Source organism: Salvelinus sp. IW2-2015, linkage group LG10 (genome assembly GCF_002910315.2).
Source record: "Salvelinus sp. IW2-2015 linkage group LG10, ASM291031v2, whole genome shotgun sequence".
Taxonomy (NCBI): Eukaryota; Metazoa; Chordata; class Actinopteri; order Salmoniformes; family Salmonidae; genus Salvelinus; species Salvelinus sp. IW2-2015.
Genome location: NC_036850.1, coordinates 16,819,351 through 16,844,288, shown reverse-complemented (window position 1 = coordinate 16,844,288; position 24,938 = coordinate 16,819,351). Strand labels below are relative to the sequence as shown.

Below are 24,938 nucleotides of genomic sequence, written 5' to 3'. Positions count from 1 at the left end.
TGTAATGCAGTTGTATTTTAAAAGTTTACCATTTTATTACAATAATGGGTTAAATCAATTTAAACTGTAGTTGCATTATCACCTAATAAAGGAAATGGTGTAGTTATTTTTATTACCAAATGACTTACACTGAWAATTGCTGCACCYCCATGTTAGGATTTAAGGTGTGGTGATATGCAGCTAGTGGGATACAAATTAGTCTTTGCAAATTAATACATTTTTGAGTACACCATCACCATAAGAAATCCACCATTTGATACACACACAAAAAAACACTAGACAGCATCTACCCAATAATGCCATCTAGTGGTGTAGTATAGGAAGTGGTTATTCATCATCTCCCCAGCCCTCTTCATCAAAGATGTCGGCCTGGCGCTTTTGGAAATTGCTTCTGAAGTCCTCATCAAAGTGTTCAAGGTCATCTTCCCGGAATATGCCCTTAACATTTGAAAATAACAGTCAGTTTCAAAAGTGGGATCTTCCTGGAGCAACATTGCATCAAAATACTTTTTTAAAGAATTTGGACAGCCAATGAGTTTAAAGAAAAACACAAAGAAAACACTTGCAGTTGAACTAAAAACTAAGACAACCTCCTCTCCCTTACCTTAGGTAGATAGCCCAGAAGTTTTGTGGCATGGAGTTTGAGAAGGCTTTGCCTTTCCTCCTCAATGATCTGTCGACGCAATGTCTCCCTCTCCTGTTCCATTGCTCTTTCTTCAGCCTCACGTTCCTTGGGAAGAGAGATCAAACTTACATTCAACAAATGTTCCTTAAGGTACCTACCTCTGAGGCAGACAAAACAGTGTTAAACAGAAAAGCTTCAGTTACAATAACACCACWTTGATGTTGATAAAGAGTGCATAAGTGTTCATGATAAGAGCAATATACTGTACCTTGTCAGCCAGGTACTGCTGTCTCCTGTCCTCCAGCAGTTTCTCCACAGCCCTCTTGTGCTCAAGCTGCTTCATGCGACGTTTCTGGGCATTCATCTGCTCTATGCGGTCGTCCTCAGCAAACTTGGCCATCATCATCTGCCTGAAGGCCTCCTCCTCCACCTTCTCAGCCTGCCTCCGCATTTCCTTGAAGGCTATTTGCTCTTGGCAGGTCTGCTGCAACTCCAGCCTCTGTCTGATTCTCTTCTCCATATCTTCCTGTTAACCCATTTAAAAAGGGTTGAATCCTCTAAAGGTGGTTTGGAAATTTAGGAAATTATMAAATGTGGAAATGCTTGCTTACGATTTGTTTCTGCCTTGCAGCTTCGGCTTGCTCCTCCAGACAAAGCTCTTCACGAACACGCTCCATCTCRTCACGCTGCTGCCTCTCCATTTCAATCTTCTCAGTGAGCTAGAAGAAAGACATTCCTCAATAGCCATCAATATTGTTGTAATAATTTCTCACTTTGTCCAAAAAAAAGACTAGAACATATTCTTAACTATGAATATAGCCAAGAGTTTCGCAAATTATGTGACTTTTCTCCCTCTTACCATCTGGTGAAGATGTTCTTTTGCCTGCTCTCGTTCTCTGACTTTCTCCATTCTGCTCTTCTCCTTATGCTGCTGGTAACTGGCAAATTCCAGGATGCGTCTGTTCTCAGCCTCCATCTTCTCCCGCTCCATCAGTCTCCACTCAGTCTGCTGGCTCTTGAACTCCTCTATGTACCTTTGAGTGGCTGTTATCTTTTCCAGTCTTAACTGCCTCTCCCTGCAAAAAAGGTAATTCGATTTCATTATATACTGATTACTTGATCAAGCAGGAAACTTAACCAAATTGTGAAAACAGACTGCCACTGTCMACTCACATTTGATCCTCCTCATAGATCTTCCTGACGATTTCGTCAACCATGAGTTTCTCCTTGAGGAACTCCTCATAAGCCTCCTGTCTCTTGTGCTCTTTCTCYTCCAGCTGCTGTTCCAGCTCCTGCTGGTACTGCACCACCTCCTCGTAGCGCTTATGGTCTTGCTTCTCCTGCTCCATAGAGGCCCGCTCATGCTCGCTCTTCATCTTACGAGCAATATCAGCCTCCTGGCGCTAATGAGAAAAATATGGATTCACAAAAAGCACAACCAACAAGTGTTTTGGTTCAAGTCTCAAATATCCCTTCTACCCTGGGAAAGGACATTTATGAACTTACCACTGTCTCATATCTCATAGACTCCTTTTCAGCAATCTGTGCAGCCCTCTCCCGGTTTAGGTATGCAGACTTGAGCTGCCCCTCCAACTCACGGAGTTCAACACTAAAATTAAAGAGGAAACATTAACAGCAACATAAAACATCCATCCTGCAACAACTATGGACAGATTATTGTTGATACACTAACCCTAGGATTTTTATTAAAGTCTGAAAGGCACTTTCCCATCGGGCAAGTCAAGAGTATTTTTGGGTTGACCGAAGATTATGATCACTTGCCTGAAAATGTAAATTAGCTATTTACATGCAGCAGTTCCATATATTGCCTGCCTTTCCTCTACACGTAGAGGAATCAGAAAGATCAATACTGAAATTTGCGGTATTTTGGTTGTTATCAGTATAAAATAAATCTCAGAGCAGGCTCAACTTGCCCAACTGCCATAAATTGACTGTCTTTCAGTTTTAGGCTACTGGAATTCGTTGCAGTTGCCCAATGGGGCAACCTCAGAGCAGGTGCAACTGCTCAGTTCACTTGACCCAGGCAATAGGAGGGCAACCCTTAATGTCAATCTCTGCCAAGCCCCTCATGTTGGGACTTACCTGTTCTCTTTTATATATTGCCTCATTTTTACATCTCTAAGCTTTTCATAGCTGATGCGGGCCAGTTCTTGTGCCATTCTCTCCTCTTGTTGCAGTTGCTTTTCCTTGTATATTCTCTCCTCCTCTGCCTGTAAGAGTCAGATGAAGCAAGGAATTACTTTTAGGACCAGTTTCCCTGACACAGATGAAGCCTAGTTGTCGTTTAAGCAGGTACTTTTCATGAATGCTGTATGAAAGCGATACCTTGATGAGAGCATCCTCAATTTGGCTTTCGTGCAGCTCGTCTTGCACCTTGCGTAGGTATCGCTTCTTTTCAAGTCTCTCCTCACTCATTACATTGGCTTGCATTTGTCTGTCCTTAGTGATGCGTTTTGTCTGGTCTTCTCGTTGCTCTTCCTGCCGTCGAAATTCCGAAATCACCCTCTGCTGTTGACTGTGYGTCATGTTGCGCCGCTGGCTCATTGAAGCCTTGAGGAAAGACCGCATTAGTTAATTTTGGTCAATGTATCAAGCAAATACATACTGGCTACTACCAGTGGTTATAATAAAATGTAAATAAACTTGAGTACCACTCAAGCTAGCCTGGCTTACTTAGCACTAACAGCTAGGTCAGGGGTTTTCAAAGTGGGGTCTGTGGACCCGATCAAAATATTATTATTACAATTTATCCTTTTTTTAATGAATATTGCTAGCACTAACAGAATCAACCAATTTTATACAAGGAATCTGTGTAAGTTTAGAGGGTGCAATACAATGTAATATCATGAATCGCTATTGATGCTCTTAATAATAGTCCGGCCGTGCACTGCAGTAATAGTAAAACTGCTTGTATCCTATCTTTTTTTTAATCGCACTGTATGTAGGAGTTGTGTTCTGGTAGTCTGATGGGTCTATCACAAAATTGGTTCCCGACTCAAACAAGTTTGACGTTCAGGAGCCTCAGAGCTAGCTAGGTAAATTAACTAAAGTTGGCTCGTTCTCAGCTAACATTAGCTGACGTTAGCTAACGACGTTAACCATCGAATAGCTAGATAATTTTCATGGAAAACACAATTAAACATAATCTACAGCCAAGTAATTTACCATCATTGCGTGGAGCTGTTGCAAGCCTCTCGTTGATTTGTATATTTTACCAGGCAGAAATGTAATAATCTTCTTCATCTACCACTTTGCTCCATTTGTTTTGCTTCCAGTCGTCTTGGTAACATCGCGCCTTTTGTGCCTAACAATAARCTCGAATGTAATTGGTTAAAAAGTCCGTTAGGGAAGACGGGAGGACCAAAGGTAACGTTACAGGTACTGCGCAGAATCAGTTAAGTTATTGACACAATTGTTGTTCACAAACGTCAGACAACATATCACCCACACACAAGTCTCTCCCATGCTTAGTCCCCCTCCAAAATATCTAAATACAATATAGTTTGTACAATGGATATCTATGTATTTTGTAGTTTAATTTAAAAAAAGATGGACATTAATAATAGGATTAGGGCGGTCCAGTTAAAAACTCTGGAGAAATTATTTTAGAAAAGTATTCAATTGGCAGGTCCTTAAGGTTGGGCCTGATATTACTTGATTTCAGACTACTGGTATATAAAAGTTAGAATTTACCCTTATGATCGATGCTGGGGACAGATGTATTGTCAGTAAAGCTGTCTGAAAGTATTATATTACAATGCCTTAAAGTATTCACATTCCTTGAATTTTTCCAAATGTTGTTACAGCCTAAATGTAAAATAGATTACATTTCGATTTTGTCGTCACTGGCCTACACGCATATCAAAGTGGAATGTTTTTCGAAATTTCTACAAATTAATAAAAAATGTAAAGCTGAAATGTCTTGAGTCAATAATTATTCAATCCCTTTGTTATGGCAAGATTAAAGTTCAGGAGTAAAAATATGCTTCACAAGTCACATAATAAATTACATGGACTCACTCTGTGCAATAAGGTTTAAACATGCTTTTTTAATTACTACCTCATCTCTGTACCCCGCACACATACAATTATCTGTAAGGTCCCTGAGAAAACTGAGGATGGATCAGCAACATCGTAGTTACTCCATAATACTAACCTAACTGACAGTGTGAAAAGAAACATGCATCCTGTTTGCAACAAGSCACTAAAGTAATACTGCAAAAAATGTGGTAAAGCAATTAACTTTCGTCCTGAATACAAAGTGTTATGTTTGGGGCAAATCCAATACAACACTTTACTGAGTACCACTCTCCATATTTTCAAGAATTGTGGTGGTTGCACCATGTTATGCGTATGCTTGTAATTGTTAAGGACTAGGGAGTTTTTCAGGATAAAAAAAAGAAACAGAATGTAGCTAAGCACAGGCAAAATCCTAGAGGAAAACCTGGTTCAGTCTGATTTCCACCAGACGAATTCACCTTTCAGCAGGACAATAATATTAAACACAAAGCCAGATTTACACTGGAGTTGCTTACCAAGACAGTGAATGTTCCTGAGTGGCTGAGTTAACAGTTTTGACGTAAATCTACTTGAAAATCTATGGCAAGACCTGAAATTGGTTGTCTAGCAATGATCAACAACCAATTTGACAGAGCTTGAAGAATTTAGAAAATAAATGGGCAACTGTTGCACAATCCAGGTGAGGTAAAGCTCTTAGAGACTTACCCAGAAAGACTCAGCTGTAATCGCTGCCAAATGTGCTTCTACAAAGTATTGACTCAGGGGTGTGAATTAGATATTTCTGTATTTCATTTGTAWYWCATYACAAAAAAATCTAAAAACATGTTTTCACTTTGTCATTATGGGGTATTGGGTGAGATTTTATATATATTTAATCCATTTTGAATTCAGGGTGTAAAATAAACAAAATGAGGAATACGTCAAGGGGTATACTTTCTGAAGGTATATCTCCTTGAAGCCTGAAAAATGATGGGGCCATGATATCACTTCATTTCAGAAATGATGGGGCCATGATATCACTTCATTTCAGGTGATCTAAAGGCAATTTTTTTCATTTGGATCCTTTTCACAATGATGCAGGGACCATAATAAACAAACTCTCAGAAGCCTGTCATTTTATCTTGCCTTTACAGCAGGTTTATTCAACGCTTACTCTGTCCGGAGCCTGCTGGTTTTCTGTTCTACCTGATAATTAATTGCACCCACCTTGTGTCCCAGTTCTAAATCAGTCCCTGATTAGAGAACAATGAAAAAAATGCAGTGGAACTGGCTTCGACATCCAGATTTGACTTTGAAGGTTTTACAGGATTTGCATATGCATAGAAGTAAAAAGGGCAACAATCTTTGAGTTTCACTTTTCAAAGTCTCATTTAAACTGTCAAACACTGTCAGCCATAGTTGACATTGACAGCCATTCTATGAAGCTTGTTCCCATTGAGCATCATTAGCTGACATTTGGAACACTTGCAAACAAATACAGATAGAAATGACTGGGGGGTGGGGGCTGTGCATACATGAGGTGTTCTCACTTCACAAGATGGCAATGTTCCTCAAGGTGCCCTGACATTTGACAGAAGTGTGCCTCCCTCTGAGACCTCATCTGTAAATCTTCAAAACGACTTAGCTTGAGGTGACAACTGAGTATTGTATTTAGGCCTACTGTGCCCCAACAGTAAAGGAATGCTGAAATAATATCTGACAGAATTTAGTCTCTGCTCTCATTGTTTTATTTCTTATTTGTTAAAATTTCTCTCAAGAAAGGGATAAAGAACCCACAAAGTAAACAACAGATAAATSTAGGTTTTAGTTTACTACTACTACTGTAGTGGTGTACCCTTTCTGCACTGTCATGTCCTCTTAATACTGGTACAGTACAATCCATTGCTTACAAGACAATCAGGCAATTCTTCTGAATTGATGTTCCACACGGGATATAAACATAATAGACATTATTACTTCCCTGTTCTTGTCTATTTTAAGTATGCAAGAAAACAGTCTAGCTTCACTGCTTGGGAAAATTCCGTATGTATTATCAGCACATGCTGGCCAAAAGCGACACCTTTGCTGTCACCTGTCAAATAAATTCAATCCATCTCTAGCTTGTTTATGCATCAACTCATGACACCCTTCTCCCTCAAGCTTTTTGCATCCTCAACCTCCCCATCAGCTGAAAATGCACCAAACTAACACAAGCTGGCACAATGATCATTCATAGCAAAGGTGAAGACATTTCAGTGCCAAGTCAACACTTCTGTCAGTGTTAAACCTATCAAGATGCTTGTAATCTATGACAACTATTTGTGAGGTAACTGGGGAATCAATGTATTTCATTACTTTTCATGTAAGCTGGGCAGTGATGAGCCTACACACAGTTGATCACCTCTTAACCATAATGAACATGGACAGTCAGTTCTTAATCAAGTCTCAGTAGCAGATTCCATAATGTATTACCAAAGTTTATTTACATGTTAGCACGACTGCAATGGAAACACTGAGGGGATTAGATTACCTGGCCCAGTTGCTCACGGTGGGAGGAATTTGCACCGGGTGAAAAGTGATTGCATTATTTTTAGAGCCAGGTGCCCCGCTCTGGCTGATRGCAAAATTGTCTCAAAACAAAAGTGACGTAGGTTAAGCACGTGGAGTACTGAGTAGGATACTGGTTTCAAATGAAAAAGGTGACTGCTTTTGATCAAAACACTAATCTGCCTTCCCAATGCAAAGTAGTTTGAAAATTCAAACATTTTATGGCAAAGTGTTTCTGGACGATGCACCATGCTGCCAGTTGACAACATGACMGAGCGGCGCASACTACTGTTMGATTTGAGAAGCGYGCTCCTCCCCCCTCACTGCTTTTGCCTGTGACGGGCCATAGACCGGTGTACCGCGGTTCATTTGAATCAAACTCCCTCAAATCCATTGGATTGCTCTCAAACTACAGATGATCAAAGGGAAAGTGATGGATTATAAACTCAGCAAAAAAAGAAACATCCCCTTTTCAGGACCCTGTCTTTCAAAGATAATTTGTAAAAATCCAAATAACTTCACAGATCTTCATTGTAAAGGGTTTAAACACTGTTTCCCATGCTTGTTCAATGAACCATAAACAATTAATGAACATGCACCTTTGGAACGGTTAAGAAACAGCTTACAGACAGTAGGCAATTAAGGTCACAGTTATKAAAATTTAGGACACTAAAGAGGCCTTTCTACTGACTCTGAAAAACACCAAAAGAAAGATGCCCAGGGTCCCTGCTCATCTGCGTGAACATGACTTAAGCATGCTGCAAGGAGGCATGAAGACTGCAGCTGTGGCCAGGGCAATAAATTGCAATGTCCGTACTGCGAGACGCTGAAGACAGGGAGACAGGACGGACAGCTGACCGTCCTCGCAGTGGCAGACCACGTGTAACAACACCTGCATAGGATCGGTACAACCGAACATCACACCTGCGGGACAGGTACAGGATGGCAACAACTGCACGAGTTACACCAAGAGCGCACAATCCCTCCCTTAGTGCTGACTGTCCGCAATAGGCTGAGGCTGTACTGAGGGCTTGTAGGCCTGTATTAAGGCAGGTCCTCACCAGACGTCACCGACAACAACGTTGCCTATGGGCACAAACCCATCKTCGCTGGACCAGACAGGACTGGCAAACAGTGCTCTTCACTGATGAGTCGCGGTTTTGTCTCACCAGGGGTGATAGTCAGATTCGAGTTTATCGTTGAAGGAATGAGCGTTACACCGAGGCCTGTACTCTTGAGCGGGATCAATTTGGAGTTGGAGGGTCTGTCATGGTCTGGGGTGGTGTGTCACAGCATATCGGACTGAGCTTGTCATTGCAGGCAATCTCAACGCTGTGCGTTACATGTGGTACCCTTCCTGCAGGCTTATCCTGACATGACCCTCCAGCATGACAATGCCACAAGCCATACTGCTCGTTCTGTGTGTGATTTCCCGCAAGTCAGGAATGTCAGTGTTCTGCCATKGCCAGCGAAGAGCCAGGATCTCAATCCCATTGAGCACGTCTGGGAMCTGTTGGATCGGAGGGTGAGGGCTAGAGCCATTCCCCCCAGAAATGTCTGGGAACTTGCAGGTGCTTCAGTGGAAGAATGGAGTAACAGCTCACAGCCAGAACTGGCAAATCTGGTGCAGTCCATGAGGAGGAGATGCACTGCAGTACTTAATGCAGCTGGTGGCCACACCAGATACTGACTTACTTTTGATTTTGATCCCCCCCCTTTGTTCAGGGACACATTCAATTTCTGCTAGTCACATGTCTGTGGCACTTGTTCAGTTTATGTCTCAGTTTTTGAATCTTATGTTCATACAAATATTTACACATGTTAAGTTTTCTGAAAATAAACACAGTTGACAGTGAGAGGACATTTCTTTTTTTGCTGAGTTCAGTATATTAAAAATACACAAAAACACCTACGAAATGTCAATGGAAGTAGAGGTATCCAAAATAAACATAAAAGGCCTATATCTACTAGTGGAAGGATAGTCAAGAAGATATTTCAAGGATTTTTCACACTTGAGTACAAGTTCATAGATCAAGGAAAGCATAAACATTCAGATTTTGTATTTTTCGACACACTACAGAAAGTCAAATTTTTCAAATTGTGTACTATTTTCACTTTCATTGAAAGCTTACAACCAAATTGAAAGTTTGACAGAAGTAAAATCTTGCACTGCTGTTAGAAAAAAATGATACATSTTTTTCCAAATGTCAAATCTAATAAACACATAGCACATCTCAGCTTATCTCCATCTGGTCAAGGACAGTAAACTAAGAAAATGGGGAAGAGAAATACATTTCAATAGTATGCAGTCTTCTTAAAAAYACATCCGGTCCACTTTTCTCTACTCCGAGGCTGCCGATTCCTTCAGTGTTTCAGGACTGGAGGGAATGTCTTTGTCTGCCCTGACTTCAGCTGGACTTTGAGAGGATGAGGAGATGTCCTTTGCTTCCACGATATTGTTCACCTCTTGGTCTACATTTAAGGGGATGGTCTCCAGGGAAGCGCTGACCTTCTTACTGTCGTCAAAGCTCACAGATTCCAGTTTGCTTAATGACTCATGCAAACACRCCGCCTCCCCCTCTAACTCACAGGCCACAGAACTAGAGGGGGACCTGGTCGCTGACTGCAAAGCCCACTCCTCCCTCAGCTCCTCCTCAACTGAGCTTTCCATGGGTGTTTCACTTTCCATGGGCCCTGACTGCAAAGACTGGTCTTCCTCGACTGAACTTTCCATGGGTGTTTCTAGCTCTGTAGCCTGTGTGACTCCCTGGATCTGATCTACTGTAGAGATCTGTGGAAGCACTTCTGCCTCTCCTAGCTGGTTAACTGCTGCATCATCGTTGTCTAGTAGAATAACATCACCTCTTCCTGACTCTTGGGTCKGAACATGCATTACCTCTGGCCCATACCCTCTTTCAGCARCTGGGGTGATACACAAGACATTGGAGGTCTCCAATCTGGGAACGCTGTGAATGAAAGGGGGGGTGGGACACGTACCAAATCAATCTAATTGACTCCATCCAAGAYGGGAAAAATATTTGTTGSTTCTATTTTGTGTGGACCATCCCTTAATTACCTGTGCAATTGTTCAAAAGCGCCACTCACTGTGGCAGTTTCAGCATTCTATGTAACAAACAAAAAAAGAAGAAGTGCTGGGTTGAGGAAACCGTTCAAAATCAAACATATGTGTTTCTCAGGTACAATCCAGCTAGAGTAGTACCTGGATATCAGGGAACATCAGAGCAGACATCCCTTGCTTATTTCTGAAACAGAACAAAAGAGAAAATCACGACACAAATCCATTAAACGTAGAGCCCTTTTAATAAAACCATTAATAAAACGACTTTGGAGATAGCATATGGAAAATGGTAATGAAAACTTAAAATTCATTTTCAGAGCATAATTAAGGCTGGCTTATCAGCACAGAATTAGTATCCAAATAGTTCCTATTTTTTCAAACAAAGATATTTTAATCATGAAGCAAAAGGACCAATGTCCTTGTCCAGACAATCATTCTTCAAACAGAACAGGCATTTAGCATAAATATCAATTAGCATTGAATTGTGCATATTAAATTCTCAGGAGGAACAACATATTTATGAAATTATTACATTTGAACTTGATCTCATGTGTATTGTTAGTGCGTTTGGCTCCTCAAAGGAATACAACAAATTAAGACGAGGATATTCTTGCAAAAGAGATTCGACAACGACCTTTCATTTCAGCAACTTCCCACAGACAAAATTACCTTACTTTAGGCACACATTAATTAAGCAATGTTCTCTGGTATTAATTAAGGCCAAAGCTCCCATTTGCATTTGTGAAGGTCAAAAAAAAAAAAATCCACTTAATATGCATCCCAATTAGCTTAACGTGAAAAGCATATGGTAAAGATTTCTCAAAATAATGGATGCTTCCAAACAAACTCATAGGTCAGGGAGTTGGAAGTCTCACAAGTACTTGATCAAATTCTGAGATTCTCATTACAACACTATGAGGGGTGTTACTTTTATTTTAGGATGTTCTCGTTATCTGCTGCATTGGAAGAGTAGCTACTCACTCTCTAATGCTGTCATCTACAGCACCACCTTCTCCTGCAAGACAAGAAAAACATGACATGCAGACAKGTTATTATTATTATATAAACAAAATGCGACGCCTAAGCATCTGGTTGTGAAGAATGTGATAAACCTTATACCTTTCTCTAGTATGACCTTACAGACGTGGTGTGGTCTGTCAATCAAATGCTTGCTCATGAGGTCAGTTCCATGCGCACCCGCCAGGAAGTCACAGTTCAGACAGACAAGGGTTAAATTCCTGCAAGACAGTAGGTAAAATGTGATTCATAATGAACCGAATAGAATAAACTTGCATGGTGCTTAATTATGGTAATGTTTGGTGAAAATGCAACACTACTTATTAAATAAATCATTACCAAAAACTGGAGTGCAGAACAATAGCAACATTAACGAATTGATTTGAGACCAGATTTGTTTAGTTAGGGACACGTACCTTAGGACAACTGGGATTTTCCTCATTTTCCGGAATCTCTCTTTTGAGATGGCACTATGGAACCTGACAAATACATATTTTTATATATTTAATATGAACAATAAAACATCCTCTCTGAGCCRACTAGGTGAAAAATCTGCACTTAACCCTACTTCCTCCTGTAAGTCGCTCTGGATAAGAGCATCTGCTATATGACTAAAATGTAAAAATGGGCATATACACTGTTCACAAAACATTAAGAACACCTATTCTTTCCATGACAGACTGACCAGGTAAAAGCTATGATCCTTTATTGATGTCACTTGTTAAATCCACTTCAAATCAGTGTAGATTAAGGTGAGGAGACCGGTTTTAAAAGGATTTTTAAGCTTTGAGACAATTTAGACATGGATTATGTATGTGTGTCATTCAGAGGGTGAATGGGCAAGACAAAATATTTTAAGTGCCTTTGAACAGGATATGGTAGCATGTGCCAGGCGCACCAGTTTGTCAAGAACTGCACGCTGCCRGGTTTTTCACGCTCAGTTTCCCGTGTGTATCAAGAATGGTCCACCACCCAAAGGACATCCATCCAACTTGACACAACTGTGGGAAGCATTGGAGTCAACATGGGCCAGCATCCCTGTGGAATGTTTGACACCTTGTAGGGGTGTTCCTAAAGTTTTGTACACTCAGTGTACACATGTGTTATGAATCTGACACTCAAGGAGCTTTTACCTTATCATATGGTTTCCAAATGAAGTTTTGCAACTTGTCCGATACTTGCATGCACCACAAATTGCAACCATGGGATAGTGACTATAGAAGTCATGAATCTCCGAGTAGCACTCAATGCAGGTGTGTCTTCTTTCGCCAATACTAAAAAGGTAGAGAAAACTAATTGGAGCATCATTAATTCATTTAAAGTACTATTACCTTCAGTAACACATTCTGAGATGCATTATTAAACATACAAGTTACTTGATTGGTGTAATATATTGATAACCAGGGCTCTGAAGYGTGACCATTTTGGTCGCAAATGCTCTTAAATATTTTGCTGTGCGACCTGACATATTTTGGGAGCACCGTGCGACAATGAAAACAAGCTCCCAGAGTATAATTGTTGTTATGATTAGGCGTCGCTGTACCGTTGTTTGATTGACCAAGACATAAAAGCGAGCAGATTCGTTATGGTTAGGAGCTAATGCAGCATCACTACTGTGAAAACATATTGTTTCTAGCACAAAACGGTAAAAAGATATGAACCATATTACCTGTGCAATGTTCTATTGTGAATTGGGTATACATTTATAAACCACTTCACAAGCTGCTCCAAAACCACTCGCAGGCATTTGTTTACCTGTTGTTCAGTCATGTAACCTCATTAGCGGCTAACTCTTTTGAGAACACCAGTTCTACCTATGAAACGTTTGAATTTAGAGCCCTGTTCATAACCAACCATGAAAAGAATCAGCCCTGACCATAGTTTAGATCCTGTAACAGAAAATATATAGTTTGTGAGGAAAAAAACAAGTTGACTGAATGATGAACCGACCTGAGACTCTGCAACACATGGTTGTTCTTCTGCTGCTTGAGGAGCTTCTTGCTCACTGTGGCCTTGCCTTTCCCCCCACTGCTGCCCTGTGTGGTAGATATACTGCTCTGAGCTTTTACATTGGCTACCTTCATGCCTGAGACCTCTGGTATGACACTGACACTGGATTTTTCAGCAGCACGGGTGGAACTGGGAGATGGCCCGGTCAGAGAGGCCCGGATAGTCACCTGAAATATGTATAAATAAAAACAGATCAAATTAAGATTCTCTGAATTCATGCCATGATTTAAACGCTTGTAAAAGAACTTGCTTTTAAAATGAGGGCTTATTGCGGTTGCCATTGATGTTATCTATATTGTAGATAATTGGTACAGAGGTATTGAGATGTTTTGTTAGGCTAAATAAGAAGAGTCAAAACCTTGGTTCCAGGAGGAAGGCCCTCCAGAGCTTTGGGTTTTTGGAAAGTCTTATGGTGCTGAGTCTTGTGATCCACTCTCTCCTTGTAGGTGAGGAAATTCAGCCTGCATTTCCCGCAACGATTAATTCCTTTTTTCTGGCAAATTGACAAAACAAGTACAATAGAAAAACATGAGACTGCATATAGGTACAGTTGAAGTCAGAAGTTTACATACACTTATGTTGGAGTCATTAAAACTCATTTTTCAACCACTCCACAAATTTCTTGTTAACAAACTATAATTTTGGCAAGTCAGTTAGGACATCTACTTTGTGCATGACACAAGTAATTTTTCCAACATTTGTTTACAGACAGATTATTTCACTGTATCACAATTCCAGTGGGTCAGAAGTTTACATACACTAAGTTGACTGTGCCTTTTAAACAACTTGGAAAATTCCAGAAAATGTCGTGGCTTTAGAAGCTTCTGTATGGCTAATTGACATATTTGGGTCAATTGGAGTGTGACCTGTGGGATACATTTCAAGCCTACCTTCAAACTCAGGTGCCTCATTGCTTGACATCATGGGAAAATCAAAAGAAATCAGCCAAGACCTCAGAAATAAAATTGTAGACTGGTTCATCCTTGGGAGCAATTTCCAAACGCCTGAAGGTACCATGTTCATCTGTACAAACAATAGTATGCAAGTACACTGCTCAAAAAAATAAAGGGAACACTTAAACAACACAATGTAACTCCAAGTCAATCACACTTCTGTGAAATCAAACTGTCCACTTAGGAAGCAACACTGATTGACAATAAATTTCACATGCTGTTGTGCAAATGGAATAGACAAAAGGTGGAAATTATAGGCAATTAGCAAGACACCCCCAATAAAGGAGTGATTCTGCAGGTGGTGACCACAGACCACTTCAGTTCCTATGCTTCCTGGCTGATGTTTTGGTCACTTTTGAATGCTGGCGGTGCTTTCACTCTAGTGGTAGCATGAGACGGAGTCTACAACCCACACAAGTGGCCCAGGTAGTGCGTGGCCTGCTGGAGGTCATTTTGCAGGGCTCTGGCAGTGCTCCTCCTTGCACAAAGGCGGAGGTAGCGGTCCTGTTGCTGGGTTGAGCTGCACTACCTGAGCCACTTGTGTGGGTGTGTAGACTCCGTCTCATGCTACCACTAGAGTGAAAGCACCGCCAGCATTCAAAAGTGACCAAAACATCAGCCAGGAAGCATAGGAACTGAGAAGTGGTCTGTGGTCACCACCTGCAGAATCACTCCTTTATTGGGGGTGTCTTGCTAATTGCCTATAATTTCCACCTTTTGTCTATTCCATTTGCACAACAGCATGTGAAATTTATTGTCAATCATGTGTTGCTTCCTAAGTGGACAGTTTGATTTCACAGAAGTGTGATTGACTTGGAGTTACATTGTGTTGTTTAAGTTTCCCTTTATTTTTTTGAGCAGTGTATAAACACCATGGGACCACGCAGCCGTCATACCGCTCAGGAAGGAGACGCGTTCTGTCTCCTAGAGATGAAGTACTTTAGTGCAAAGAGTGCAAATCAATCCCAGAACAACCACAAAGGACCTTGTAAAGATGCTGGAGGAAACGGGTACAAAAGTTTCTATATCCACAGTAAAACACGTCCTATATCGACATAACCTGAAAGCCCGCTCAGCAAGGAAGAAGCCACTGCTCCAAAACCGCCCATAAAAAAGCYAGACTACGGTYTGCAACTGCACATGGGGACAAAGATCGTACTTTTTGGAGAAATGTCCTCTGGCCTGATGGAAGAAAAATAGAACTGTTTGGCCATAATGACCATCGTTATGTTTGGAGGTAAAAGGGGGAGGCGTGCAAGCCGAAGAACACCATCCCAATCGTGAAACACGGGGGTGGCAGTATCATGTTGTGGGGGTGCTTTGCTGCAGGAGGGACTGGTGCACTTCACAAAATAGATGGCATCATGAGGGAGGAAAATTATGTGGATATATTGAAGCAACATCTCAAGACATCAGTCAGGAAGTTAAGGCTTGGTCGCAAATGGGCGGCAGGTAGCCTAGTGGTTAGAGCGTTGGACTAGTAACCGGAAGGTTGCAAGATCGAATCCCCGAGCTGACAAGGTAAAAATCTGTAATTCTGCCCCTGAACAAGGCAGTTAACCCACTGTTCCTAGGCCGTCATTGAAAATAAGAATTTATTCTTAAATGACTTAGTTAAATAAAGTTAAAATAAAAATGTAAAAATGGGTCTTCCAACTGGACAATGACCCCAAGCATACTTCTAAAGTTGTGGCAAAATGGCTTAAGGACAACAAAGGCACGCTATTGGAGTAKCCATCACAAAGCCCTGACCTCAATCCCATAGAGGATTTGTGGGCGGAACTGAAAAAGCATGTGCGAGCAAGGAGGCCTACAAACCTGACTCGGTTACACCAGCTCTGTCAGGAGGAAAGGGCCAAAATTCACCCAACTTATTGTGGGAAGCTTGTGGAAGGCTACCCGAAATGTTTGACCCAAATTAAACAATTTAAAGTCAATGCTACCAAATACTAAATGTAAACTTCTGACCCACTGGGAATGTGATGAAAGAAATAAAAGCTGAAATAAATCATTCTCTCTACTATTATTCTGACATTTCACATTCTTAAAATAAAGTGGTGATCCTAACTGACCTAAGACAGGGAATTTTTACTAGGATTAAAATCGCAGGAATTGTGAAAAACTGAGTTTAAATGTATTTGGCTAAGGTGTATGTAAACTTCCGACTTCAACTGTAGATAATAGGTTCAGCTATCCTTAGTAAAGGGTAAGATTTCAGGACAATGTGTCATTTCTGTGTTTTGTTGGTTGGCACAGCTAACAGTGTCATTGAATCCTTTTTGATTCTTACAGCAATGGCTGGCTTGGTATTAGACTAACGTTTCTGTTGGCTTTGTTCTATGGCTACATACAGTGATTTGTGGAGTTGATCTGGTTTGTTTTTTGTCAGAGTGAAAGGAAGCATACATTGCTGTAAGACAGTTATGTATTACATCAAGGTGTTCAGCAGACAACCAAATCAATCCAACTTCAGAATGAAAGCCAATAGGGCAACTCACAAGCGTGTTCATTTTTTTTTTAACCAGCCAGCTTTAAAACTCAAACTCTGAGAGAAAACTGTTTGCTGCATTCACTGCTTTATTAAGAGGCTGAAACATCAGGAAACTGACAGGAAATTACAATGTGTGCCAGGTCAGTCAGAACATGAGCCACATCAACCAAAAATGACCCAATCAACATATTTATTGATCATAAATTGTTGCACATATTTAACAATAGAAAAGTACCCAATATAACTAAGCCTCTTACCTGATGCTTCATATAGTGCTGCATGTAGACATGACCACTTTTAAGAACTTTAAGGCAGAACGGACAAAGGAGATCCTTTGTGTTTTCATGCACCGTACGGAAGTGTGTGTCCACATCGGTAAAGAATGAAGACCGGTAGTTGCACACCTGGAAGGAGACAATTAAAGTATTAGTGTGAATAATAAATGATTCAGGAGGACTGCAAGGCAAATCCCTTCAATAATTTGAATTAAATGTTTCAATTCCTGATTGTAATGCCAGGGCATCTCTACTATCAACTATTAATGACTTTTCTTTGTGAACAGACTGATATAAAAACATGATTGATAAACAAAATGTACCTGGCAGACATAGGGCATCTCGCCAGGCTTGTGATTGTCCTTCATGTGTTCCAGGAGCACTTGCTCAGACTCGAAGGCTAATTCACATATCTTGCAATTGGCTACAAAAACAAGAATGAATTACTAAAATGGGCCCAACTTGTTAAAGACAGCTTTATTTATATAACTATAATCAACCTATATACAATAATGTATGATTGCTTGAGATAGTGTTCAATACGTTAAGGTGAAATGTATGGTTTCATTGACGTTTCATGTTGGTTGCTATTGACTGGTATGCCTACTTGAAGATTCGACCATGCTGTGGGCACTCTCAACGTGGCACTGCAGCTGGAATGGGGTTGAGTACTGCCGGTAGCAGTGTTGGCAGGTAGTGTGGCTTTCCCAGCTCTCACTGTTCTGCTTCTCCAGCTCCAGATGGTGCTTCATGTGGTTCATGAACCTACAAGAGTCACCACAAAGTTCAAGATAAGACATCAGTAGCAATGTAGCGTCAGAAACCACAAATGCCAAAGCAACGAAGTGTCAGCTTTGCCGTTTATCTTTAAAAAATTGTATTGTAAAATTTCATTTTTAAACAAGCTATTAAAAACAAGAAAAATGTGTAACTATCCAATCCACCAGAGCAAATTTCATAAATGTTTTGTGAATATATGGTAAAAAGCTCATTAGCTTTTTAGTCAAACGTTTCTTTAAATAATTAAAGAAATATATGCATACATGCATAAATAACTAACTACTTCAACCCACATTTAGAAAAAGAAAAACTAACTTAATGTATTGAGCCAAATTACAGTGAAGCCGTATTCAATAACACTTCAACAGATCGTGGCCTATGTGCAACACCAAACCTGCGCGTCAGATTAAAAAAATAAATTAGCAACCACTGTGCACCTCACTTCCTAAGCATGCATAATTGCCATTATAATACTGCCAATTACGCACCGCTTTTTGTTATGCTTAATGATGTGGTGTTCCACGGCTGCTCCCGAGCCACACGACCTCTACATGTAACCGCTGCACTGACAAGGCAGGCAAGGCCCATTTTTCAGCCAGCAGTCTTACCTCAGCTCCCCTAACAGGGATTTTTATGCAGACAAACTATGACCTCTGCTGCCAGACTGGGTTCAGTACAAATGCGTCTGCCCATTAAAAKGAGCTTACAGAGGCTTTTCTTGCAACGTYCTGAAGCAAAGTTATTTAATCAAAGGAGCAGTTCTTACACCATCCAAACTAGCAGCCATTATTCATCTCTGGCCCCAAGTGGGAATATGAGTTGATATGTCATCCATCTGGGGGAGAAAACTGTGATGAGGGCTGAAACACGTTGAATATCCTCTCTTCACATTGAAGTTAATCACTCTCCATGGGCAGAGGGCTCATTTAACACTTGTTCATGAACACCATTTCCATGCACCAAAACAGCACAGTAGACACTTGGGGTGATGTATTGACGAAAGGCCGGTTGATGTATCCATTCATTACCAATAACAGTGAGCCATTCATATAAATATAGAAGATATGTCCACTGATCTGCTTATTGGTGGCAGTAATTGTGTAATGTGTTTGCATTATGTAAACATGTGAAATGCCAAATGTATTGTTTTCATTATGCCACTGGACAAATAGGATATAGAGGAGTTCTTTAAATTAGAAAATGACCTGTTTAAACAAACACATTTTGTGCAGTAGACACGACACCCTTTTTGTGTCACAAATAATCGTATTATTCAGGAATACAGTGGCTTATTGAAAACAAAAGCAGAGCTGCACAGCAAGCAACGCCTGCTGTAGTTACCTGACGTTGTTCTTGAGTACTTTCAAACAGCTCTGGCACTTATAGGTAAATGGGGTCTTCTGCTGCTGCGATTTGGGTTTGTCTCCCTCAAATCTACCATAGTAGAAGTCTGTGACAAGCATGATGCGCTTGCTTGCAAAAAGGTAAGTAGACTTTGGGGTTGAGGGGAAGACACACTCCAACAGGTGAGGACAACATTTCTGAAATTAAAGTAAATGTAAAATAGGTGAACAAATTACAATCTGCAGAGTTGATAATGTAGTTCTTAAAGTGCCTCTAAGGCTCTGGTTCATGCACTAATAGCAAGGCTCGACATTAACGCTGGTCCTCTTGTTCGGAACAAGTAAAAAAATAAATATTTTGACAAGAACATAGATTTGTTCCAAATGGACAAGTAAAAACATTCACAAAAACCAAACAATTACTACGATCAGAATTCGATGTGAGAAGCAAACACTGAAATAATATTCAAATCTATTTTTCATGTACATAAATAAAAAAGCCTGCACATCAAATTGTAATTGATATGCATATTAGCTACAGCCTCATGTCCAGACCGATGCTGACATGAGGCGGCAGAAAATGTAGGCACACTTTAATGAGAATTTTAATTACATAAATATAGGCTAAACGGCAGTCATGTTTGACAAATATAATGAAGGATAATTAACATTAACGTCTGAATGCTTGATTCTGTCGACATACTCAAAGTACTTCGTTCAGATCAAATGGTCACAAGACCGGAGTGAAAGACAGTGCATGATGCGCACTGCACATCACCCACCTTGAATCTGAGCAGAGGCAGCCAACATTTTGAAACTATTTCATAATAAACTTAAATTGTTTAAAACCTGGAAGTTTCATGTGGAGGTTTTAAACAATTAAGCAGGTCTTAACTTGTTTCAAAGTAGTCTAGCCTAGGCAAAATATGACCACAGAAATATTGAAACCAGAATTTCTCATGTTCTATTGGTTGTCAAATCAACAATATTTTATTTTCCAACAGCCAAAGGCATAATACTAGTCATGAGTAAACCATGCCAGTTTATACATCTTTAGATCTCCCCTCTTCATTGCTAACAGCTATTTTMATCTCTGTCATATGAAACCGCTCGCACATGTGTGGAGCGCTTTGAGAAAGGTGCTTTCCCACTAATTGCATGTTGGAACATTTATGCAGCCTAAGGCCATGTGCACATTGTTGAGTTTATAATAAGAAATAAAACTATCAATATTTTAAGCAAAATGGTCTGATCTGTTGCATCAGCCTCATTGCTTTAAAAAGAATGTTTTTTWWAAAGTAWGTCATCCCAGAACTGTCCCAGAGTCTGTTTTGAACCGCATACATGTTTTATCGTCCCAGGGACACCCTTTAATATATAAAGACATAAAAAGTATTTGGTTGTAATTGTAATGTTGTAATATTTTATAGGCTACCAAGGGTGGCAAACTATTCTCAAGGAGAGCTTTAAAAGGGGTAGGCAGTGTTGTATTTTGAGACACGAATGAATATGCAAAGATRCCAATAGGCAGACTGTAGCCCAGCTACATTTATCAGATTTTTTTTAAATGGTAAAAAAAAAGAAAATTCATTTTACTTTGAAAAGTGGTTCCTTGAATCATATAATGATGTAAAAATGGTTAGCCTTTTTTTTGGAACAAGTAAACCAAAAATCTGTCCGAGGTACAAGTGGCTAAAAAAGAGAATGTCAAGCCCTGAATAGCAACATTTTAGAATATTTATGTAAAACAATTGTCACAGCTAAAGGCATGCATTTTAGAATGATTGAAGTAAACTCACCACCATGTGGTCTTTCATGACAACTTGTTGGTAGAAATCAAATTTACACTTTGGACATTTTTTACAAAAACGTGCTCCATTTTCTAATATCTCCTGGGCGTGGGGAGACCCTGCAAAAACAAAATTTCAGTTGTAAAAATAAAAAAGTAACAGTGCTAATGAATCTAGCTAATAACAGAACATGCAACTGATGTAAGGAAACCCCTACCTATGTCCTGCTTAGCTTTTTTAGCTGTGCTGTTTTGGTCTTGAGGTAAACCTCGTTTGCCATAGTCTGTTTAAGGGGAGAAAAAAAGATTCATACTTATTATCACAAGTCACATGCTATCTTCAGATCATGAGGTCACACAGAGGGTCAGGAGTTTTCCTGACCACGTGATCTGGCCAGGAATATCTCTGGGTCAAACAAGTAAGATATTTTGGCTTACCCCAGCTGTTGCCTTTGGCTTGAATAACTGGGGACACAATCTGGAGGTTGGTAGAATTTGAGCGGTTGGGCTGGGAAGACAATGCAGCGGGGCCCTGCACATTGGACAAGGTCACTACGTTGTTGTGGATCATGTGCACTTGAGGCCTGTGGATAACCCCAGGTAAAGGCTTCCCCGGAGTCACCTGCTGCATAATGTGCTGCTGGCCTGCTGCTGGAGTCATCTGCTGCAGAATGTGCTGCTGGCCTGCTGAAAAAAACACACATTACAAATATGAAACACCGCAAAATGCAGTATGTTTGTGCTGTGGCTGTATAGGGAATATATAAGTTTACTTGAGCATAGATTCACTAAATTAATTTCCAATTATTAGTCTGTTCTGAAATACAAAAATGTGTGTTATGTTTGTTTGTTGCTTGCCTGCCTGCAATCAAGTTAGGGTGTAATATTTCTATTTTTACCTGGAACCACAGTGAAAGATGTCCCAGGGGGATACTGTTTCCCAAGGGAAGCGAGGAAAGCTGAGTTGGCCGATAACTGTGGTGTGGTCATAATGTAACCCTAAGAAAAAAGGCAAACAGTTTTTATTAAAACATTGCACCAACACCATTACAGCCAAAAGTTACATCTTTATAACTAAACAGGTGCCCAGTCAAAGCTCTTCTCTGTCCCAGCACCACAATTGTGTAAAAACCTGCATTTGGATTTTCCTACTAGCACCGACTTTGCTGATAACTACTTTATTGAGGGAACATGTACTTACAACTGTGATATGTTTGTCTCACCTAGCTATCTTAATTAATACAGTAATTGTAAGTTTCTCTGGATAAGAGTCTCTGCTAAATGACTCAAATCTAATGTGTGTTCTTTGCAATGTATAGCAAAGTGAAATTAGGGATATCTAAAGCAAAACACAATATACCTGGTTGTTGATAATGATGGGCTGTGGTGGTACTGCTGTTAAGGGTCGAGGTGCATTGTTCAACCCTTTCCCAGGAATTATGATGTTCTGTGGAACTGGACCCCGAGTGATATGAGCTTGGGGGGAGTTGTGTGTCATTGTCATCCTAGAGGCTCTTGGTCTTCCAACTCCGCCACTTTGAACTGGGGTGGTCTTCACATTTMTTTGGTTGTTTGCTTCAAAGACAAGTCATATAATTAACCACTCTTGTTTATGTATCAATGCAATAAAATCTATATTGATAATCATATTTACCAACTTTGTAGAGCAACTAAGGGGAAAGGATCCAATGGAAGGATATTGTGTATGCAAACTATCCAAACTAGAGAAAACAGACAACAGTGTGAGAGACCTAACATTAACTGAGCCATACCAAGAGAAGAAAACATACTTGGTCTGGTGTTAATAATGGTGCCCTTTGAAGTACTAAGCTCCCCAACAAATATAGGTTCATCGTCGTCGTCGTCATCATGTTTACCGTCGCCCAACAAATTAACTTCTGGTGCCTGTCTCTGCCATGGCTCCAGCTCCTCTTCCTCACATTCCATAAAAAGCTCGGACATTGTGAAGCTGAAAATGGATGAGAGTTACGTTAATGTTCKCTAGAAACAAACAGTTAACTAGCTAGCTAGTCAAACGAAGTTAGCCATGGTTTCTTAAGCTAGCTGTGGGCTAACGTTAGCTAACATGTTTAGCGTACCTGGCTAACTAGCTAGTAGGAAAAGCTAGGAAATTGGAAACGTTGAATCCTCATAGCCGCGCGACTAGTTAGTTAATGGACATTTTGCTTATATCCCGTCGAAAAACCATAGCTAGCTACATAAAAAGACTGGAAATACAATGCAGAACACCACATAGTTAACTAGATATACTAACGTTATCTACCAAAACGTCCAGTTGCCATCTATTTTAGCTCACTACAGTAGCTAGCTAGCTAACTCTGATAGCCAGCCATTATTAGCTAGTGTGGGCAACCAATCATAGCGTCTGGCGCGACAACACAACATCGATYTCTTTGTTCCAACTTCATTTTATCTGATGCAGTAATACTAAGGGATGTTTAAATGCTATTCAACAATACCAACATTCTAAGTATACCAGTGGCCAAGTACAGAGTCCACTTACCTTTTAATCTAACGCTTAACTGGGTGGTTAGTCCTTAGTACAAAATGAGAAATACCTTCAATGGAGCGCCTATGAATATTGTGGTGGCTGATGGGAAATGTGGGGTTTGCTGAAAGGAAGGTTACCACAGCCTCAAAATTAGCTATATCGTTAAAATCCATGAAAACAACAATTAGTTAGAGTTAGCAGTGTGGTTATGGTTTGGTTTAACATCACATGTTAAGAAGATAAATTATAGAAATAGGCAGGGTTTATGACTTTGTGGAAGTGATAACTGTTGACAAACAGAGGAAGTGTTTACTCCGCCCAAAATCTTATTCTATGGTATAATGGCGGTGTGCAAACAGACACCGCCCAAAGTCTGTCCACGTTTGAAGCAGATCAGCTTAATTCTTCTTCTTGAAATGTGTATTGGCGGATCACAACCAACTGAAATGTGCATGCACCGCCACCTACTGTACTGGAGTGTGAGGCCATCTATTTCTCTTATCTAGCCCTGTGTTTCCGCCTACCAACTAACTCTACACCCATTAAAACCTGACCACTATTCCACTACTTGTTTTTTGGTCAGTTGTGAACTTGGTCGTCAACTACCTAACAAAGCCTGTGAAAGCACTGTAGCACTTAGTCCCGACGTTCCTATGCTGTCCCTTTGACAACATAGTCACATACAACCTATAGGTCCAATGTCTGTCACAAATATTGAATTCAATTCCATTTGAACTTACTCTACCTGTTGTCCACTGATTTTGTCCTTTTGTGKATAGAAATTTAAGACAAATATTCTTAGGAAAGTATTATTAAACCAGCTTCAAAACTTGTGTCTCTGTGTTAGCTATCATGGTTTGCTTTCTCATCACCTGACGCACGCGCACAAGACAGAAGAACGTGCACACAATGCATGCTTAGTAACCAAAGTCTTGCAGGTGTTTACATATATAGTTTTGCGCATGTGCCAGGTAATAGAAATGTCAATGGAAGTGCCAGAGTTTGGAAAAGTTTGTTTAATAATACTTTTCTGTGGATGTTTTTACTCAAATTACAACACACAAAAGGACCAACAGTCAGATAGAGTAAGTTTAAATGAAATTGTATTAGAAATGGTTTATCTTTTACCAAATAGGGCTATCTTCTGTATACCACCCCTACCATGTCACAACACAAGTGATTGACTCAAATGCATTCAGAAGAAAGAAATTCCACAAATTRACTTTAACAAGGCACACCTGTTAATTGAAATGTATTCCAGGTGACTACGCTGGTTGAGAGAATGCCAAGAGTGAGCAAAGCTGTCATCAAGGCAAAAGGTGACTACTTYGAAGAATCTAAAATCTAAAATATATTTTGATTTGTTTAACACTTTTTTGGTTACTACATGATTCCATATGTGTTATTTCATCGTTTTGATGTATTCACTATTATTCTACAATGTAGAAAATAGTAAAAATAAAGAAAAACCCTGGGATATGCTTAACATCCCTGTTG

At 40.2% G+C, this 24,938-nt stretch overlaps 3 protein-coding genes across 3 annotated transcripts in view; 1 reads left to right on the top strand and 2 right to left on the bottom strand.

Annotated features, from left to right (window-relative positions):
- Window positions 1-24,938, top strand: part of LOC111969121 (transcription factor 12-like) — a 345,264-nt gene that overhangs the window by 218,730 nt on the left and 101,596 nt on the right. The gene's annotated exons all lie outside the window — the stretch shown is intronic.
- On the bottom strand, window positions 11-4,140 carry mns1 (meiosis-specific nuclear structural 1). Its single transcript, XM_023995518.2, has 10 exons — window positions 3,812-4,140; window positions 2,972-3,196; window positions 2,729-2,856; window positions 2,132-2,234; window positions 1,799-2,028; window positions 1,485-1,701; window positions 1,237-1,344; window positions 894-1,151; window positions 605-730; window positions 11-438 (listed from the first exon to the last, which is right to left on the bottom strand). Exons 1-10 carry the CDS (start codon window positions 3,887-3,889, stop codon window positions 328-330), a joined length of 1,584 nt encoding a protein of 527 aa, XP_023851286.1. The 5' UTR covers window positions 3,890-4,140; the 3' UTR covers window positions 11-327.
- Window positions 7,107-23,757, bottom strand: LOC111969396 (zinc finger protein 280C). Its single transcript, XM_023995509.2, has 20 exons — window positions 23,454-23,757; window positions 22,720-22,898; window positions 22,290-22,504; window positions 21,829-21,928; window positions 21,368-21,616; window positions 21,148-21,213; window positions 20,940-21,049; window positions 19,139-19,338; window positions 17,625-17,782; window positions 17,341-17,441; window positions 17,000-17,146; window positions 13,657-13,791; window positions 13,239-13,465; window positions 12,422-12,562; window positions 11,705-11,767; window positions 11,391-11,509; window positions 11,253-11,286; window positions 10,413-10,455; window positions 10,269-10,315; window positions 7,107-10,158 (listed from the first exon to the last, which is right to left on the bottom strand). The coding sequence occupies exons 2-20, from the start codon at window positions 22,889-22,891 to the stop codon at window positions 9,534-9,536; spliced, it is 2,952 nt and encodes a 983-aa protein (XP_023851277.1). The 5' UTR covers window positions 22,892-22,898; window positions 23,454-23,757; the 3' UTR covers window positions 7,107-9,533.